This window comes from Teleopsis dalmanni, chromosome 1, assembly GCF_002237135.1.
Source record: "Teleopsis dalmanni isolate 2A chromosome 1, ASM223713v2, whole genome shotgun sequence".
Lineage (NCBI taxonomy): Eukaryota > Metazoa > Arthropoda > Insecta > Diptera > Diopsidae > Teleopsis > Teleopsis dalmanni.
Window position 1 is genome coordinate 169,040,538 of NC_051846.1, and position 21,339 is coordinate 169,061,876.

The 21,339-nt window shown below is 30.6% G+C and overlaps 2 protein-coding genes across 2 annotated transcripts; both read right to left on the reverse strand.

Moving 5' to 3' along the window:
• Positions 1-58: 58 nt before the first annotated feature.
• On the reverse strand, positions 59-2,501 carry LOC119670134 (histone deacetylase 8-like). Its single transcript, XM_038080274.1, has 5 exons — positions 2,364-2,501; positions 1,777-2,293; positions 1,511-1,703; positions 200-579; positions 59-143 (listed from the first exon to the last, which is right to left on the reverse strand). Exons 1-5 carry the CDS (start codon positions 2,442-2,444, stop codon positions 109-111), a joined length of 1,206 nt encoding a protein of 401 aa, XP_037936202.1. The 5' UTR covers positions 2,445-2,501; the 3' UTR covers positions 59-108.
• Positions 2,502-7,371: 4,870 nt separating this feature from the next.
• On the reverse strand, positions 7,372-16,767 carry LOC119670067 (the record flags this gene model as incomplete). Its single annotated transcript, XM_038080176.1, is given in 3 exon segments — positions 7,372-8,294; positions 8,377-9,201; positions 16,558-16,767. Coding segments are annotated over 3 exon segments (1,433 nt in total), but the record flags the coding sequence as incomplete, so codon positions are not given.
• Positions 16,768-21,339: the final 4,572 nt, after the last annotated feature.

Sequence of the window (21,339 nt, forward strand, 5' to 3'; positions counted from 1 at the left end):
ATATACAGAAGCTAAATTTAATGAATAAATATTAAAATTACATGATTTCAGTTTTATTATTGCCTTACAGTTTTATTATTTATTCTTACATGTCAGGAATGACACTATTCAAATTGCACATACTTCATATTTAATTAAATTATCTAAAAGAAAATATAATATAAAACTTTGCTTGCCTAACTGCAATAATATAACTTACCTTCAATGGTTTTAGCGCATCTATCAAGATATTCTTCTGTATTCCAATTCTTCTTAAATTTATCAGAATTTATATTTAAACTATATCCTGGGCCATATTTAAGAAAGTTATCATTCGTAGCTGGTATATCATTGCATAGTTTTTTATTTAGTATTGCAGCTGTAAGTTGTGTCCAGAAACGACTTGTATTTGGAAAATTATAACCACCGCCACCCAATATCAATGTGGGTAAATTCCATTTTAATATCATAAAAACACAACAGATTAGAGCGTGTGGTGTTATATTTGTACCACCCAAAGGATCACTAACAATAGCATCAGCACCACATTGAATGACGCAAGCATCAGGATTATAACATTCACCTATACGTGTCACTATTCTAAAATTAGAAGACTAAATTATATTACATTATTACTATTAATTATATATATGAATAGATTCTTAAGTCACAGTAAGATATCCTCCAACTTGATAAAATTTATATAAATAATTATTATATGATAACTAATATATGATTCTGAGCTTCACATATGGCAGGACACGAGTTCGATTCCTGGTACTTGCAATCCTAAAAAAAAAAATTTTTGAATAATTTAATACAAGCATTATTTTCAAGACCACTGATCATGGGTATTTGGCAATACTCGAAACAGCTGTATGGTCAGCCAAAAATACAATTAATTAAAATAATATAAAATGCATTGTTGTTGTTGTAGTTTCACTACTGTTCGAAGAACCTCTTTATAAATAACTATTACTCCTGTGTGCGAGTTCGAGTAAATTGAGGGAAATAGTAAATTATGTCGGTATGGCAGCGAATGTTGGTATTTACCAGAATTTCGAGTAGGGTAAATTAGATAAAAATTAGGTGTTGCCTTTGTAAAAATTTTGTAAGATGTTTAATAAATAAATTTGAAAACTTTTAACTAAATATAATAGATAAGTGGAATAAATAAATATTTACATATATGCAGCGCAACAAATCCCTAGGAAATTTAAATTTACTTTACCTCAATTTACTTGAATTCACACACGGCCTACATTGATTATACTGCCTAAATTTATAACTATTTATATTTAATATAATGGTTTTTATATATTTTTTAATATGGTCTGTAGCCAGTCACTTTTTATTAAACAATTCATCAGGTCATCATCAGGATCACAATCCAACATAAATTAATATTACTAAAACTATATCTACATTATCCTCGTTATTCTATTATCTATATTGCAATATAGTCGTACTAAAAAATATATAAAAACTATTATAAAAAAAAAAGATATTTATATTTAATTATAATATTTACCTCTTAAAGTATTTATAAAATGAAAATCCATCTATTCCATCTTTATATGGGAAATTTGCTGTATAGCCTCTACCACCAGCTAAACCACAATCACTGACGTTACCAGTGCCTGGATAGTAGCCACATTCATATTTATGCAGAGAAAATGTAAAGACATGTTTGGTAGTCTCGAAAGCTTCTTGCACACCATCACCTGGGGGTAAAGTTAATGTAAGATATATAATGTTAAAAATACATTGCTTGCTCATATTGTATTCACAACTCACCATGATGCACATCCAAGTCAATATATAATATACGTGAAAAATGTTGTCTTAATACCAATATACCAAGTACAATATCGTTAATATAACAATGTCCACCAGCTTTATCACGATGTGCATGATGCCAACCACCACACCAATTTATTATTATTTCTGGTTCAGTTGGTTTGCATTTAATTAGCGCCTCACAAGCAGTGATGGTAGCACCAGCGATAATGCAAGCATAAGATAAAATACATGACCATGCTGGACAATCATACCCCAAGCCATATTCTTCTTCAATAGATTCTTCACATACTTCTTCCTCTTCTTCTTCTTCCACTTGTGTGCTAGACAAAGCTTCATTCCGAATTTGTTTGGAAGGCTGCGTATTGTGACTGCGCTCAAAGCGTTTAAATTGTTCAACATAATCTGAGCTATGAAAATTAGTCAATTCCGATACTTTACAATTTATAGGAGTAAGTATTTCCATTAAATTTATTAAACCATAAGAAGTGATTAATTGATGTGTTAATGTGGCCTGAAAATTATTGAGTTTATTACAAATACAAAATTGGCGGGAAATTTAAACTCATTTGTATTTTACATACTCTGCCTTTTACAGCTGGATTTTTGTCTGCTTCTCTTATTAGGTATTCACTATATACATATCTAACTGTTCTTTTTGACATAGTTATTTACTTACTATTTATTTTATTATTTGGACAATAAACAACTGCTCTGTTCACTGCCCGAATTGTGCAAATAAAAAATTTTGTATTTGAACTGTCAAAATGTTTAGCTGTCAGGCGACTAAAACGAGTAACAGCGCCAACTAGTAATGAATAGTACATAAAAATTGCAACACTGTGGGCATTTAGTGTATTTGTTGATTATAAAATTTGAAATATGCTTTAATAGAAGTATTATACGATATACTACGTAGATATACAATTTAATAAAAAAGCTTATGGAGCTGTTTAAATAAAAATTTACGACTACTTTCACATGTCAATACAATTAAGTTTTTAAGATATCTGATTTAAAAGTTCGACATTTTTATATGAAAACCAGAAAAGGATCTTTTCTGATGAAAACCATCAACTTGTCAATTGGTCATTTAGATAATTTTGCATAAAAATCATTAAAAACAAATAGATCTGCCATTTGGCACGTCAACTTGTTGTTTCTCGTTGAAATGAAAAACATGTGTATACTAAGGAACGCTAGATGGCGCGTGTAGTTTTTTTTGTTATTGTAATCAATTTAAAAATTTGACAGTTATAAATCTCAATATAAGCTGAGTCTACGAAAAATATAAATTGTCGAAAATAATGTATTCGTTATATAAAATAGTCAATTCAGTATATAAAATTTAAAATTCAGTCCATCGTTAATTTAAAAGTTGTGAATAAAATAAACTTTTAAAAAAACAAAAATAACACAGCAAACCAATTTGGCGCCTTTTTACTTTTACTTTACTTGCTTCACCCTCCACCCTCCGGAAAAGCGTTCAAACGCACTGATCGATTGTTCAACTCACCTACACTAAATTTTGGTTGAAATAAATTGGATTTGTTTATTAATTCAAACAATTTAAATAAAATTAATTTTTATACACAGAACAGCGCAAATAAAAATCTACAATCAAGCGATATGCAAGCTGCATTGCCACCTGAAGATCTCCGTTTCAAATATGCAAGTCCTTTGTGTTGTTGTTGTAATGAATTCGCTTTGCATAAGTTTTCCTAATACAATTCGTCCATACAAAGCGAAGAAGAAGAAAAAATTGTTAGTTATTATTCGCTGTCAATACGAACGCAACAGTTAAAGTCAGTGCTAATCGAATTAATTGTTTAAAGCTAAAATTATTATTGAAATCCTACAACATATTTGTGCAAAAGTGATTATAAAATAGTTGTGGTTGTAATAAATATATTAGTTACTTTGAATAGTTGAAAATTTTACAGTAATTTGCAAAAACAATATTTACGTGAAAGCACAAAGCAGTACGCCATTTTGAAATTGCCATACATTGTTATTGCAGTTTAATTGAAAATATAATGTTCGTTAAATTTTTGTATAATTTATTTAAAAATATATTAAAAAATTAATATATAATAATTATTTAGTGATTTATACGATTTTGATAATATACATTAATTTTCTAAGAAGCTTCACTTTTGTAAATTGCAAGTGGTGAGCGTAACTGTAAATGCTTGTGTGCGGAATTTCAAACAACGCAATAACAGATCTTTTACATATCAGGTGAAATCGTCGTCGCTATACAGGGTGAGCCAATTAATTTTTTAAATAGAAATTTTAGTATAAAAAATATTGTTTTTTTAAAATTTTTTAATTTAATTAAATAAAAATAAAATTAAATATATTTTTTAATTAAAAAAAATTAATTCATATATAAAAAAAATTTATCATAACACTGGAATATATAATTTATCAAGGGGTTTTCCAAATTTTAGGAAATTATTTTTGTGAATTTTTTTCCAAATTTTAAAAAATTATTTTTCTGATTTGTTTAATGTAATTCAAAATATTTACTTAATGTGAAATGACAATAAGTGAACATTTTTGAATTGAAATGGTATATGAGTTAAAGCATTCTCTTTTGAATGGAAATGGCATTTGAAAATATTTGTAGCAAACAATCTTTTTTCTGTTACTGTGACATATAAAATGATATTTCTGCTTGTTTTATTTTAATATAAAGTGCATTGAATCCACTAGATATGCGATACTCTAAGCTTGGTTAATTTATATAGGGAAAATTAAAATTGACACCCTATAGAAATTTATTTGTTCTAACAGGGCACTGGGTTATAGGACGGTGTAGGGCCAAGCTCAGCTTATCCTGCAGTATCTTCTGTAGTACATGTTAACCAGCGCTCATAGAAAAGGCACACCAGAATACCTGTTGTGTCTATGTTCAGTGCCCCACTTATTCAACACTTATTGGGTGCCCCACTCTTCAACAAACACGACGATATTTCTAGTGTTACCGTTGGCTAGAGTTTTGCATTAATTAATGCCTTCTTCTGGTTCTAACATGTCCATTCTCATACTCGCTATTATGTGAAATTGTTGAATCAAAACGGCTTTTTAGCTTATTGAGGAGGACTCGTTTCTTCCTTCACTTCAACTAACCTATTGATATTGATGTGGTGATATATGAATACCATAGCCTTATTGACATAAATTTACGTTTTTGTGAAGTAAATCGGTCACCAATATTACTTGATTTTTTATAAGTTAGTTGACGTGGTGAATTTTGTTCTAATTTCTGGAATCACCGAAGGAGCATAAGGTTTGTGGAAGTAAAATCTCAGAATTAATTTATATCGGTATATAGCGTAATGACAAAATGTGGTCAGAATAGGTGTTTTTACTTAAATTTGTAATTAAATCGCGGTGGCCTTCTGGCCTTCTTTCTCATACATTTTTTATGATGATGCACTTGTTTTTTAAGATTGTTAGGGTTGTGAATTGAGATGGTTTCTGACTGTTATTTAGGTATCATTATTTTATTTCAAAGTATTATAAGTTAGGCTGAAAAGGATGTTGGTATGCCAATTGTTTATCAATTATCAATAGTAGTATAAAAGGATCGGTTATCGGGCAGGTTAAGAAAGTGGAACAATAAGCTTCTATGATATGTATAAGGATTTAATAAAGATTTAATATTTAATATCACACAATCCCTCGCTGTTGTACTGTTGTGGATTTCACGAATTTCGAATCTATAGCCAAATCGATGGATTTTGCGAAATGTGAAATATAATTGAAGTTATTGGGGTTTCAGGGTCAATGGTTATTTTAGGCATGTATTTATTATACGAATTGTAAGATGAGTTCCAATGAAAATATTTTTAGTTCTATTTATTTGTTTCTGTATTCAAAAATTGATTTTTATTTTGATTTAACTTGATTTCCTAATAATCGAGCAGACAATTGTTATTCTTATTGATTGAGATAGTGAGAATGGCAATATAGCTTGGATTTTCTTGTAGGTCATTTGCACTGTAGGACTAAAAACTGAAAGCTTCTAAAAAATATAATGAAAAAGTAATAAGTGTAGCTTTTATGTATTTTATGTATAAAATCAAAGTCTTCGGTTCATAGTGTAATGGAAAAGGTTGTTCAGGATATTGATATTTTTTTATAGGGTCTAGCTGTTTTTTTATATATACATCACTAATATATTTCTCACTTCTTCCAATTTATAATATAAAGATATATTTAATTGAGATTGATTTGTAAAATGAAGGAAATGTTATTAAATACTGTTATAAGTAATTAACAAAAAAAAAAAAAGTTGTAAAAAAATAACCACAGTGTATAATCTTTAAAGTTCAATCATATATATTTATAAGTTTATGGTAATATCGTGTTTTTCAAGGAAGTTATTGCATTTTTAATATTTCCAATAACTTAAAAATTTAATGGAAATTTTTGGCAACCCTGTGATATTTTTTGTAACTTCCATATTAAAGAAACGGCAATATAATTATTTCTCACATAAGTTCCCTCAATAATAGTTGAAATTTAAGTTTAGCTGTGTTTTTCCACTAAGGTCTAGTAAATGCAAATAACGTATCAACAGAGTTACCAAATAATTAATTATTTTAATAAAGAGTTTTTTCGAATAGTAGTGAACTACAACAACAAAAATTTATTTTATATTATTTTAATTACTTGAGTTTTTAGCTGACCATACAGTTGTTTCGAGTATTGCCAAATACTAATTCTAGTATTTAAAAATAATAATTCTAGTATTTTATTATTCGTAAATATTTTTTTTTTTTGAGACTGAAATTAAATAATTAAATTAATTTATTCACTAAAAACAAATATATTTTTTTAGTTTCAATTAATTTTATTGATACTTTTTATTCCATCTTGAATTTATTCAATTATTGTTAGCATTTAACATTTTATTTTGTTACATAAAAATACGTACATTTAATACATATTGGTACCGATAAATACATATACTCTCCTTAATAAGTTTACGGTAATATACAAAATATTAGTCTTAAACTAAATCAATTAAATAGAAGACATACAAATCAGATAAATCACTTAAATTATATATATAATTTTTGCTTAAAATATTTTTGTTATTTCAAATTTATTTAATTTAACTTCGTTTAAAACTTTTTTTACGCAACTGCCACGCACACAAATACTGTGCCATGTAAGTAATCAACCATTTGAAATGGCACTAGAAGTAATCATATTTACAATAGTAATTTTTGTTAGAAGTAGTAAAGCTACGAATACTAAATAAGTTTATAGTTGCTATGATAAGATTCATTCAGTCACTTTCTGTCTATAATACCACTAGAATTTAACTAATTACTTATAAAACTAAATAAACATATATAACAAATCACTTAACATTAGTAATTACAGTACGATATTAATTACTCGTTTAGAGTAATTTGAGAACAACAAATGCAAAATTATTATTTACATGTTATTTTTTATATAAATTTTTAATTTATTACTATTTAATTACTTTTCAATTACTTACTACCCATTTACCAACATCTAAATTACTTATTTTACAATTTCCTTCATATTAAACTATTTTTTTATATAATATGTGCTAATGTTGCCCATAATATTCCTCTTTAGAAAATAAACCAATGACAATTGTCAGATAATATAATTATAAAAACGATGAACTAATGAATTAAGTCGGCCCTCAAATCGAGTTGTCATTTCTCCTTATAAACTTAATTATTCCACATAACTAAATCACTTCCATAAATTATTATAGTTTTAAAGAATATCTTAATTTAAAAATATTACTCGATATCAAGACTTGGCTAAAAGAGACCACTCTATATAAATAAAACTCATCGGCTTTTCACTAGTAATTTGTCATTGGTATAGTCACTTTTTGGACAATTATATTATGACTTGACTGAAAGAGACCACTCAATCAAAGAAAACACATGTTTTTTACTAGCAATTGTCATCAGTTGATTTTACTGCAGGGTAAACTTTCAGCAACACTAACACATATACACCTAGATATACATATACATATGACTTACTATAGCTAGGACTACAACCTAATACTTCATTTTCTATATTTTAATTCAAAACTGCACACGGCGTCTATATACGATCAATTTGTGTCTCTTGTGCCTCTAATTCTGGTTCTTCAGCCAAAGTATAAACACCTTTTATGCCATGACCACTGGCTGAGTCGATGGAAGATTGCGTAGTGGGAGTTAAATTATCCACCAGCGGACTGCTCATACTTGTCGATAAGCCCATGGTATTCAGAACACTGCAGGAAGTTGGTGTAGAAGTTGTAGCAGTTGTGTAGGGCACCAAGTTCGTTAGCGGCAGGTTGACATTACTTTTAAGTAGATGTGTGGAAGCTGAGTTCGAAGAGTTGGGATCCATAGTTAATATAGGCACTAGCTCGTGATTGACATAGTCTTTAAGCGCATGCATCTGACCAAGTTCGGCATCGATTTGATTGCCAAATACAAGTGAAGTGGGCGTACCTTTAAAAATATTTCACATAAATTAAATAAAAACTTTTCTATATATACAAAAAAAAACAACAAAAAAGCTGTTTTAACTTACCAGTGACCAATGTTTCTTCGGTGGGATTACGCTGATATAAATTTGATTTCTTTTCATAATGCCAAGGCGGCATATAATAGTTTTGTTCTTCACTCGTTGTATCCAAGTTTGAACTTTTTTTGAATTCGACCACAATTTTGATACGATTTACAATTTCTTCATGTATGACGTTGAAGCACATAGCTGTTAGTGCCATCCCCGACATTATATAAATCGAACAGAACCAAGTTGTTGTATTAGATTCACGTCTTAAACCCGGTAACATATCACCAAAACCAATTGTGGATAAACTCATAAAACAGAAATAGACACCATCCAGTAATGGCCAATTTTCCAAACGGTACAGTACAAATGCACCAAATATTATGTATATGATCATCATGGAAAAGCATAATATTATGGGCGCTAATATGCTTAGACCATGCATCGAACTACGTGATTCACTTGCACTTAGGGAGTCAATATCTGGTGGCCCACTTGGTATACTACCTTGTTTCTCAGGCGTTTGAAAATTATCATGCATTGAGCCAGAACGTACATAGTATGGTTCCTTCATAGCCGCTTGTTGTTTACGTAGCTCCTCTTGCTGTCGCTTTCGTTTCATACGTCGTTCCTTTTCTGCCATACGTTTCTCGTCGTAACAACAATAGCCACAATTTGAGCATAGACAACAGCAGAGTGCTTTGGAGAAAACTTCACGTGCTACTTTCGCCATTATACCGCCAGTACTTGACAGATATACTAGTGTTAAAGGTATGCCAAATATTGCATAAGCCAAGGTCACCAAACGGCCGAGCGTGGTTTTGGGAGCAATATTGCCATAACCTAAAAAATAAAATAAAATTAGAATTAGAATCGTAAATGTTTTATGAATGTAGAGGTGTAAAAATCAATATTTATCAGAAATGATAGAAACCTGATCCACAGCTCATATATATGAAAAAAGTGATATGATTGAATAGGTGTTATTATAGACCACTTTAATTAACAAAAAATACTGAATTTCCCAAGAATTTTCCCAAGAACAATAAACCGTTGCTGGTGGAATAATTTGAGGAAAAAAACTAAAGATATCTAAAGAAAAGGTAAGGATACAACTAGTTTCTTGTTAAGCACCTATTGTATTATATTCGACACAACGACTGGTTTTAAAATGATTAGTATACCACGAAAGAAATGTTTAAAATAAGATAACACGGGCGTAGCTCTTATTGAAAGAATCTCTGTTTAAAAGACAGTTCACGCGGCCTTTAGTGAGATGCTGATGTTGTGGCCAATAACTGCTTCACAGTTTTTTGTTTTGAAATTTTCGTCTTGATGAATTTAAGATGAACAAGGACCCTATCCCTGTAAATCTCTACTCAATAGTAATAAAAATAATTATATTATAGGTTTCGCATTCAGTGAGATTTCGACACGCAAAATATAGTAACTTATGCAATGACACGTCGATAAAGTTTGTAGCATTTAGCGTACTGGAAAGAATATTTACATAAACGCAATGCATTGGGAAGTATAAGAACAAAAATTATTTCATCGTTTTCTTAATTAGTTTTGAAGCCTTTAGTTTTTCTAGAAACAAGTATTTGTGTTTAAGTAATGAAGATTAGGTTACGTTAGGTTGAAGTTTCTAGTGCACACAGCCCACCCACCCCAGATAATGGCCCATTGTGATAACATGGATTAGTATAGTTTAACATTGTTCATACGCAGTCCAGAAGGAATACATAAAAAAGAATTGGTTCAATGATAGCTGTATAGGGTCAGGGTAGGACTCCATGTTAAATACCTAATCTGGGGTCTGCAACTTTTCCACATTCGCAGGGGGCGAATAGGAATCAATGTTCTCTAAGTTCAATACCTTCAATGTTCTCTAAGTTCAATACCTTCTTTTTATAAATATTTATTAATACCTATGCAGTAAAACATCCATAACTCGAAGTAACATTTTGCAAAGAAAAAATTCGGCTTATGGAGACTTCGAGTTAGAGAATTTTTTTTTTTAGTTTTAAAAGATACTAGAATTATATTTTAAAATAATTACTTATTTATTTGAAAACAAATTAGGCACAGAAGTTAAAGTAAAATATTCAGAAATTAGGGTTTTGAATTTTAATTATTTTTCTTATTTTCAGTAAAAAGAAAATTTGTTACTACAACTGATCATTCATTTGCAAATAAAAACTCAGAATTTTGAATAAGTCTTCTACTTCATTGTTGAAAGGCTGATGAATAATTTCATTGACTGAACCCTCATCGTCCCTTTTCGTTACGTTTAGAATTGGATCCACTAATTCAGAGCTATAATGCTCAATAGAAAAGCTTAATGTACAAATTTAATTGTCAAGCTTAATATTATCATTAAGAGTGGCATTGGAAGCTATTTTATTTACTTTACTTTTACATAAATTCACGTTCTTCATCAATGTTATTCAAGAAACCTAAAGAGATGTCGTTCTGAAAGCTCCATGTAAAAAATTAGCCAGATCCAGCTTTTTTTGAAGCAGTGCACCATCGTTTGATTACTTACACCAATATCTCAAACACCTGTTACATGATTTATACAATCCATAAGTGCAATATTCTGCTTTTTGTTTGCTTTTATGCGATTTAGTGCTAATTTAATAATTCTGTTGTGATTGCTACGCTTTAAATTTTGAATTATTCCATAAGAATAGCAGTTGCAATTTAGAGGTCATAAGAAAGAAAAAAGCTAAACATTTGGTTTGGAAAAAGGGACTTTCCCTAACACAAATATGCAATCATGCTTAAAACAAAAATTCGACTTATTGAATATATTTTCCCATATTCATATTGGCATGTGACAATATTTTTATTTGAGTTATGGACTGTATTTGAGTTCGACTGTATTGATTTATATGTATATTAATAAGTACCAACTTAAAATTTTAAATCTTGTAACTGAAAATAACTTATTTTGTGTCAGAATATAATTTTCTAATAAATAACAAAATTTGTCCAGAAAAACTCAAGTGTTATACTCGTCCATAACATAATTTGCCAATATGAAGTCAATTTATTGGTGCTTTTTTCATGACAAAAAAATTGAATTCAATTTTTATGTCAATTATTGAAGTGAAAAAAAAAATAGCTGAGACAAAAACCAAATTTAGTGTCATTTCAAAACGAGTGGAAAAATTCAAAATATTTACTATGTTTTGCTTTAAACTCTTTCTTCATTTAACTGTCACATTACGCTTCATTTTCTTAATTTTGTTAAAAAATAACATTGAAGGAGTTACAAAAAGTAACTCCTTCGTTTCTTCGTTCCATCGCTTATCTGCAACCGTTTGCGGGAATAGCAAATCAATATTTTTTTCATTTTTTTCATTTTTTTCATTTTCATTTTTTTTGTCATATTGACTGGCATTCAAATAATAATAACAATAAAAAGCGCATACATTCCATCTACTCAGCAGTGGTTCAACGTCATTGATGTGACATTATTAAGGCAGCAATGGCAGCAACAATGGCAGCAGCTTAACAGCGCAGCAAACAATAGCGTTGACAGCGAATTTCGATAAAAGTTGTATAAAATGACAAAAAAAAAAAAACAACAAGAGAGAAAGAATAAATTTAAGTTTATTTTATGGTACATGCAATGACAGTGCTCAATGCTCACTGCTTACGCTATTCGCATTGCACTCCCAATACACCCACTAATAAAATTTGTGTGCTGCGTTGTTACTTGCATATGCTGCTACTGCCTATACTGTTGGCTCCGCCATAAATACAACAGTAAAAAGTATAAAAAATAAATCGAATAAAAGAAAAAAGACAAAAAAATATATATAAAAATGAGTAAAAATTGAAAGCAAAAGAATCTGCATATTTTTTATTGAAAGATATTGAATGATATCAATGTACAATTTTTACACTTAAGTCAGCGTAACTCAGTTGGCTTAACAAGCGACAAAGTCAACAGCAACAGCAACAGCAACAGCAACAGTAGTAGTAATAGCAATGGATGGCTATTACAGTGCTGGCAACGGTAATAGAAGCGACAAACGGTGGCAGGGGAAGTTTCTCATGACAACCAAATTGGGTGCTTTGCATTTGCAAAAATTTCTCAATTGTACAATTTGTGCCCGAAACCGGAAAAGGAGGATCTTTTCAATTGTCAGCTTTATACACAAACCTACACATACAACACAAACTTACATATACACATACACATACACATACACATATTCAATCATAAATTTATTTACAAACGTATAGATTTAGAGTAAGTAGTATGCATAATATATGTTGATGTATAAAAGCACAAATATAATGCAATATAAAACACCCAATTGTTGTTGTTGTTGTTGTTGTTGTTGTTGTTGTTGTATTGGTAAATATATCGCATAAAAATTGGTATCACTAAAGACCAATGCCAGCCAGTCAGCTAGCGGTTGTGGTGCGTATGCTTTGCAATTTTATTTATTAGCAAATTAAGCATTTGGGAATTTTGAATGGGCTCTTTGTGTGTGTAAGTAAGTACAATGTGAATGCACTGCATATAAGAGGTGTAGAGTGTACTTGATTTTTCATACACACACGCAGCATACAGCAGCACATACAGTGGTATGAAATATAAATTTTCTTATAAATATATGTACTCCCATAGCTATTAGGGGCATTACTACCGCTGGGGTGTATTGTACTTTTTGGTATTGCTATTCTCTTGGTATAGTCTCTTTTGTTGTTGTTGTTGTTGTTGAGGTTCAATGATATGTGTATGAAAATTTGCAAAATTTTCTGCTGATCCTGGCAGTTTGCAAATAAATTAATAAGATTCAAGTTTATTGCGTGAAGGTTTTAAGTAGTAGTGTTAGTTGTTGTTGTTGTTTGTCTATAAAATGGCGTTTGCTTTTGTTTTTTGGGCTACTCTTCCTCTTGCTTATGTGTTGCTTGGGTGTTCTTATCAAACTCATTCTCATTGTTGTTATATCTGTTTTTGTTTTTGTTGTTGTTGTTGTTAATAATGTTGTTCATTCTTGTTTTGGCTGTTGGTTGGGTACTTGTGGTATGTTAAAACCATTATTGCCAATTATTTTCATGGGCATACATTAAAATTTATTACTTTTCAATGTATGCGTGTGCGTATGTGAGTTGAGCCGTTATTTGCGGTAGTAAAGTGTCAGCAAATATTGCTTTTATTTGTTTTGCATAACTTTTTGTTTTAAAAAAAAAGTACATAAAAATTTTTATGGTTTGCATGTAGTAAATTTTTACGAGAATTTGTCGAAATTTTCTTATATTGCCAGCAATTTATTAAGTTATTTTCAACACTTTCTGACACTTAAGGCAGTCTTAAGTGTGTGAAATGCTTGCGTGTGAGAGAATAAGGTAGGTAGGCAGAATTTGCTGACTCTGAAAGGTTCTTTGAGTTCATAAAGTATGTCATATACTTACCCTTCCCATTTATTAGGCTTACACTTGATGAGATATTCAAAATGTAAAATTTTGTGAGAAAAGTGAGTTAATCAGCTAATTTAAAATTTTCTTTCAGATAGGTGGTATAAGGAATTTTTATCAAATTATAATTTTCATTTAAAAACTTTTTATTGAAATCTTTTCTATAAGATATTTAAATGGAATTTAGTAGTTTTTTAGTTAGTAGTAGATTTTTTTTATGGTGGTATTATATTTTTGTCCTTCTAGGTAAAACATAAGAGGGAATGTTAAAACTAGGCTAGTCAAGAGCTTTTGTTATTTTAAATTTGATTTTGTGATGGCAATAGGCAACAAGTCATACTATGATAGCTCTGTATTTACTAACTCTTGTTCTATTGTTCTCTTTTAAGTTACAGCTAGTGCAATAATATTCGAAGATTTTCGTGAATTTCTAAATTAATTTTCTTTAAAGTCATGGTTAGTGCATCGAGTTTCGAAGATGCTGTGACTCCACAGCTCGCGTTTTATTAGCGTTTCAAGACTTGAAAGTGTTTATAAATTTCTTCTCGACTCTCGTTTAATTTTCTTTGCGGCCACAGCTAGTACATCGAGACTCAAAAATTTTTGCAAATTCTTGGGCAGCGTTTTATTGTTAACTATTAAATCTTAGCTTTCGCATCGAGACTTGCTGTTTCTTGTGAATTTTTCCCCAGTTCACGTTTTATTGGTCTATCTTAAGTCATGGCTAGTGTATAGAGATTTAAAATTTCTTGTGAATCTTACTACAGAGTCTGTCCACAATATAATTGTTCACTACTCTGAGAATGTGCGTTTACGTATATTTTATATATATTCGAATAGTTGGAATTATTATGTTATGTTGAGCCTTTTCTGAGTTAGTGCATCTGGGCATTTTTCCTCTATGATGGCTGGGAGGGTTTCTGCACAGTTCGATATTAGATTAGCTTTCGGCCAGTAAATGTCGCCTAAAGTAAGTAAAAACACAAATGTGAGTTGGTAAGGATTTGGGCTCAGTATTTTCGAGTACTGGTTTTTAAATACGTTGAGCAAGAAAGAAAAAGCTAAAGCTAATATTATCTCAGCATTTTCGCCTTTGGCCAAAAACTTCGACACAACCAACGCTGTGTGAGCCGGTGCGTTATCGTGATGTAAAATCCATAAGTTTTCCTTCCATAAATCTGGCCTCTTTTTACGAATGGCCTTACGCAAACGACGCATAACGGCAAAATAATAACCGTCCGGAAAGAAGAAGAAAACAGTCAGCATAACCTTGATTTTGGACCGACTTTGGCGTTCTCTTTTCGGTTTTCACTCACCTTCGAAGCACCATTCGGTCGATGTCTCATCACAAGTTATGATGCGTTCGATGAATATGGGGTCACTATCTGGGTTGGAAATCATCTCTTTGACCACATCACAACGACGCTTTTGTTAATTCAGAATTTGAATTCAAATTCAAAAATCGCCACACGAAAATTTTTTGACTTCTTTGTATAGACACCGATTAGATAAGCGCGGGAATTCAAATAAAGAACGAATAAGTTCTTTTTTGATCGCAAGGTATAAAGGTAAATAGTACAAAAAAATTTCTTAAAATGAAAAAAAAAAACTAATAACTCAAAAGAAGAAGTAAAATATCGATAGTTAATTTCAAATACTGAGATATACCATACAGTACGACAATATTCAGTAGAGGTAGGGATCTTAAAAGCAATACCGGGTTTATTAGTGTAGAGGTATTAACTAATCATACTCACTGGTGCTGAAAGTACCACTGTTGGCGTATTAATTATAGATCATGATTCAACTATGTATGTGTGATGTTGTTCAACTGATTCTATGCTATTCTCAATTTAGAAATTACTATTATGTTTGCGTTAATCAATGCAAAGGAATTAAGGAATTAAAGGAATTAAAAATTGCAATCGAGGGGGTCAACTTCCATTCACTGCAACTAATTAGCTACAAAAAATAATACCCCCAAGGAAGGGTTCAGTATCGTGCCTCCTGAGTAAGATAGGCATGTTGTAATATGATGCTAAGATCCAGTAGGTACCATTCGATACTATTTGGAGTTTAAATGGTAGTGAATAAGTTTGATGTGAAACTAAAAAACAACAGAGATATTAGATGGGGCTCGGTCCTTCCCAAGGAGGAAACTATCTCTAAACGTGTAGATTTAATTAATACTGGTGAAGTTACTCTTAGAATTCTAAGTGAGTGGTTTATGGTGGCATTATACTCATATGTGTATTAAAACCACCATTGTGATAAGCCATAACTGTAGGTAATCACGTTAAAAAACTATGGAAGCTACCTACAAAATGTCCGTGCCTTTATCATAATTATTTTATTACTTACTTGTGTAATAAACCTGATAAGTAAAAAAATATTGTTTTAATAAAATTAAACCATTGATCATTTTATTTTACTCAGAATTTATATACAATATTTACAGTTACTAATCTACTTCTCATATTCTGCTAAGTATTGTTTTAAAAAATCAAAAATATCAAACATGATTTTCGTCCATTAAACAAGCTTTCACAATACTTAAATTGGTTCCTTACAAGAATTTTCATTTTAATTCTCAGTTTGATAAAATCAAAATAGAATTTCAAACTCAAAGGATTTTATTACCCTGAATGTTGTCTTTGTTTACAAAATACGAGTATTGCTCCTGCTGGTAGTTGTCCCTTTGTGCTTTGCACTCAACCTATTGTCACTTCTATACTTTCAAATTCATTTTAAACTTACCAATTGTTGTTAGCACTGTCAGTGAGTACAGGAAAGCCTTAGCAAAATTCCATTCATGTGGTCTATAATGGCCATACTGATGCAATAAAACTGCCTCTGTGGCTGGACTATTACTACCTGGAGTACCATCGGTGTCATGCGACAGCTGCAGAAATGCATCTTCGTTCAGTCTCTTAATTAATTGGTCTTGAAATTTGGCAATTTCCAAAGCTGCAAGTCTATTGTAGAATTGTTAAATGGAAATAAAAATACAATTTTATATAGAGTTTTGAAGGATGCTAAATAAAATCTTTAAATTATAAAGAGGAAATTATTTCTCTTATAAAACTTTAAAGTAGATGGCTTAAGTTTAATAAACAATATTTTCATAAATAATTCACTTAATATAAAACTTCGGCGTATTGTATACAATATAACGTACATATACTTGTATCGCTATTATCTATATATAATTACGCTAACATAAAAGTTTGTTACCCCGTTTTAACTGTGTTGCCGTTGACATATATGGATAAAATTTATACCGTTGGAAAGGTGAAGACGTGCAGAAGAGCACAATGTTATTTTTTCGCATGTACGTTAACGGAAACACAGGTAAAAATGCGTTGGCGTAAATTTAGCGACTACAACAACAAAATACATGTGTTTTTCAAAGTTTTTTTTTGTGACGAATTGTTAATTGTTTACGGTGGATTTGTGTGTGCGATTTTTTTCCACTTTTGGAAAAAAGTGGACTTTGTGTGTTTGGACTTTGTGTGTTTGGACTTTGTGGATTCTGTTACAATCAGATTTTTAAAGCTCATTAAATTTCAAATATTGTTTGTGAATAAAAAAAACGCATTGAAGTGGAAATATCCTTTGATATGAATCGTTTTATTTGCATTGTGTGATAGTTAAATTTTAATTGTGATAAATTTTAATTTTGATAAATTTTAATTGTGATATATTTTAATTGTGAAATGTGGATAGTTAAGGTTAATGAGTTTGAAATTTTTAGATTTATTTCAAGTGTATTGTGTGATAGTTAAATTTTAATTGTGATGAATTTTAATTGTGAATTGTGTGATAGTTAAGGTTAATTAATTGGTTGAATCGACATTAACAACACTTCAATTCGAGAGATATTCATTTTGTACAATGAAAGAACATTATGATAGAGTATGCAATGCACAAAAAGAGATTTGTATGGCAATTATCGTGAATCGTGATACAGATATACGAAGATATAATATTTACGACTATAGATGGTGAACCACCATTTCAGAGAAATATGATATCTTTTTTAAAAACAAATGGTGTAGTTAAGAATGTATTAGTATTAGATTCTGCTTTAGAACCATTGGCATATCCTTTACTATTCCCAAATGGAGATTTTGGTTGGCACGTTAATATATCGCATAACGTGCAACATAATTCTAATGGTAGGCAGATTCGAAATAAAGTTACAATGTTACAATTTGCATGCTTCAGATTTGCAATAAGGGATCAATTTAGCTTTTTGCATAAATCGCAAAAACTATTTTTGCAATACATTGTTGATATGTATGTGAGAATAGAAGTATGTCGACTACATTTTATAAGACAGAATCAAGTAAATTTGAGGGCAGATGTGTATAACAATATTAGTGATTATTTGCAAACGAATCAAGTAGGAGATGGTAGCTTAGGTCGTAAAGTGATTTTGTCTTCATCCTTCACTGGGTCTCCGAGAAACATGTATCAAAATTACTTAGATGCAATGTCAATTGTTCAGTACTTCGGCAAGCCATCGCTTTTTGTTACAATGACTTGCAATCAGAATTGGGCGGAAATTGTATATAATATTGATCCTAATGAATCATCTCATTTCAGGCCTGAAATAGTTGTGCGTGTATTTAAATCGAAGTTAAAAGAACTCATTTCTGACATTTGGAATAAATATATTTTTGGCAAAGTTGAGGCTCTTATATATACAATCGAATTTCAAAAAAGAGGTTTGCCTCATGCTCACATTTTGATAACTTTATGTGAAAATGACAAAATTGTCGGGCCGGCTGATATTGATAAAATAGTTTGTGCAGAGATACCGGATAAAAATTTGCAGCCAAAATTACATGAATTTGTTGTCAAACACATGATGCACGGTCCTTGCGGTGTTTTGAATCCAAGCTCTGTATGTATGCAAGATGGAAAATATTCAAAACAATTTCCAAAGGATTTTGTGCAATTAACGAAAGAATCAGTTAATGGTTATCCGTTGTATAGACGGCGCGATAATAATGTTTCCGTTGATGTTAGAGGAAAGTCTCTAGATAATCGTTATGTCGTTCCATACAACCCGTATTTGTTTGCAAAATATAATTGTCACATTAATGTCGAGGTGTGCACTTCCGTCAAAAGTATTAAGTACATATATAAATATGTATATAAGGGTTTTGATAGTGCAACTGTTTTAATTCAAAGTGAAAGCACAAACGAAAATGACTAACAAGTACAAGTTGAAGTAGATGACGTTAGAAATTTTTTGAATGGTCGATATGTGGGATCAACTGAGGCTATGTGGCGAATATATGAATTTCCTATGCATTTTCAGTCTCATATTATAATTCGTCTTCACATTCATTTGACACAAAGACAAAATATTATATTTCGCGAAGACCAAGAAAGACAAGCAGTAGAAAATCCTAAGCTTACGAAGCTATTAGCTTTCTTTCAATTGAATTAAAGTGATTCATCTGCTAATCAATATACGTATATAGAAATTTCATTGCATTATGTTTGGATTGATAGTAGAAAATCTTGGCAAAAAAGACAACGAGGAGGAGATAAAATTATTACTCGGATGTATATGGTGTTTCCCAAAGAAATTGAGCAATTCCATTTAAGATTACTTTTGTTGCATGTAAAAGGGCCAAAATCATATGAAGATGTGCGTACATTCAATGGAATTGTTTATAGGACATTTATCGAATCATGCTAGGGGAATTGCGTCCAATTATAACAAGTGGAGAGTTTCTCTCAATGAAGCTAAGACATTTAACTCAGGAAAACAAATGCGTAATTTGTTTGCGATTAATTGTGGCTTCAATATTCCAGCAAATGCATTAGCGCTTTGGGTGGAATTTAGAGATCATTTAAGCGAAGATTTCGTTAGAGATGGTTGTAGTGTAGATGTTTCTTTTAATAGAGTATTATTGGAAATCGAGGATATTTTGTTAACACATAATGTTACATGTACGTCACTTGGTTTGCCTACACCTACAATAATGCCAGAATTTGCTGATCTCGATATTTTTGATCCTTTCGTAGAAGAATGTTTATTTAATGAGCTTTATGATTGCGCAAATAATGAACAGCGTGATACTATTGATAAAGTTATTCGTGAAGTTCAGTATTACGATACAGGATCAAATGTGTTTTGTTTGACATCCCATGCAGGTTGTGGGAAAACATTCACACAAACGGCTATAATTCGTAAATTAAATTCCCTTAATCTTCGCTGTATTTCGTGTGCATTTAGTGGTATTGCTGCGAGTCAAAGCAATGCATAATAACACAATAGATTGTGAAGTACTCACTGGAGTTGCTCGCGGAAAACGTGTTTTGATTCCACGCATACACTTGACGTATTCAGGGACTGCACTGCCATTTAATTTTCAAAGAACACAGTTTCCACAGTCATCAGCGCATTTGCTATGACAATTAACAAATCCCAAGGACAGACATTTGATAGAGTTGGAATATTGTTGAGGAGACCTGTTTTTTCGCATGGTCAACTTTACGTTGCAGCCAGTTGAGTTAGATCATTTGACGGACTTAAATTTTATGTCAGTAATGAAGGTGGACAAGGTCATTTGGCTAATGATGAAAGGGTTTTTACAAAAAATATTGTTTACACTGAAGTTTTGAGAACTTCGTGATATAAAATATAGAATTATTATTATGCATTATTATCATTTTAGATTTCATTCAGTTTGAATGTTTTTCAATATTTAATTTTTTTCATTTGTTCATTTGCCAATTTCATTTCTTTGTTTCTTGCCTTCACTGCATACCGCGATTTGATTTCGTGATGGCAGAGTATAGGAATTTGTTTGATAATTAACACGGGAGCGAGATGTTGTGCAAAGTCGCATTGTCGAAATTATGCAATAAATTGACGCAATAAATTGCGTCAGAATTTCGAATTTCTTTAGAAGAAGGTGCTGTTCTACAAAATTGCTGATTCCTATACTGATAACTTTCCGATATCACCTGAAGAACAAATGTACGGAGCAGATGTTAAGATAATTTATTTGTTGAAAAGATTTCAAAATGGAGCATCAGTTCGAAATTTTATCGGTATTTCATTCAAACAATTCATCATATTTCATATTTTATACTAATTATTTTCTTTTTTCGCAGGTGCATATGTGGTCACATATGACGACAAATTTAAATTAAACGATTTGATTGGATTGATAATACAAGGAAGAATTAAGCCAAAACCAGAAACACAACAAATAATTTTGCACGAGATGAAATTATAAATTATAATTTATTTTTTAAATTGTTTTCTACAACTTTCTTTAGATTTTGTTCATATTTTAATCAAATTCATCAATAAAATTTAAATACTATTAAAATAAATAAATTGTATTTTCTATTGGTCGAATTTCGACCACTGGCGACCCTAGTGCATAATAATAATTCTATATTTTATATCACGAAGTTCTCAAAACTTCAGTGTAAACAATATTTTTTGTAAAAACCCTTTCATCATTAGCCAAATGACCTTGTCCACCTTCATTACTGACATAAAAT

Coding starts and splice junctions, on each gene's coding strand:
- LOC119670134 (XM_038080274.1), bottom strand. CDS start 2,444: ATGTCAAAAAGAACAGTTAGATATGTATATAGTGAATACCTAATAAGA. Junction 1,704..1,776: donor TGACTTGGATGTGCATCATG/GTGAGTTGTGAA, acceptor CTTTACCCCCAG/GTGATGGTGTGCAAGAAGCT. Junction 580..1,510: donor TTTTATAAATACTTTAAGAG/GTAAATATTATA, acceptor TTCTAATTTTAG/AATAGTGACACGTATAGGTG.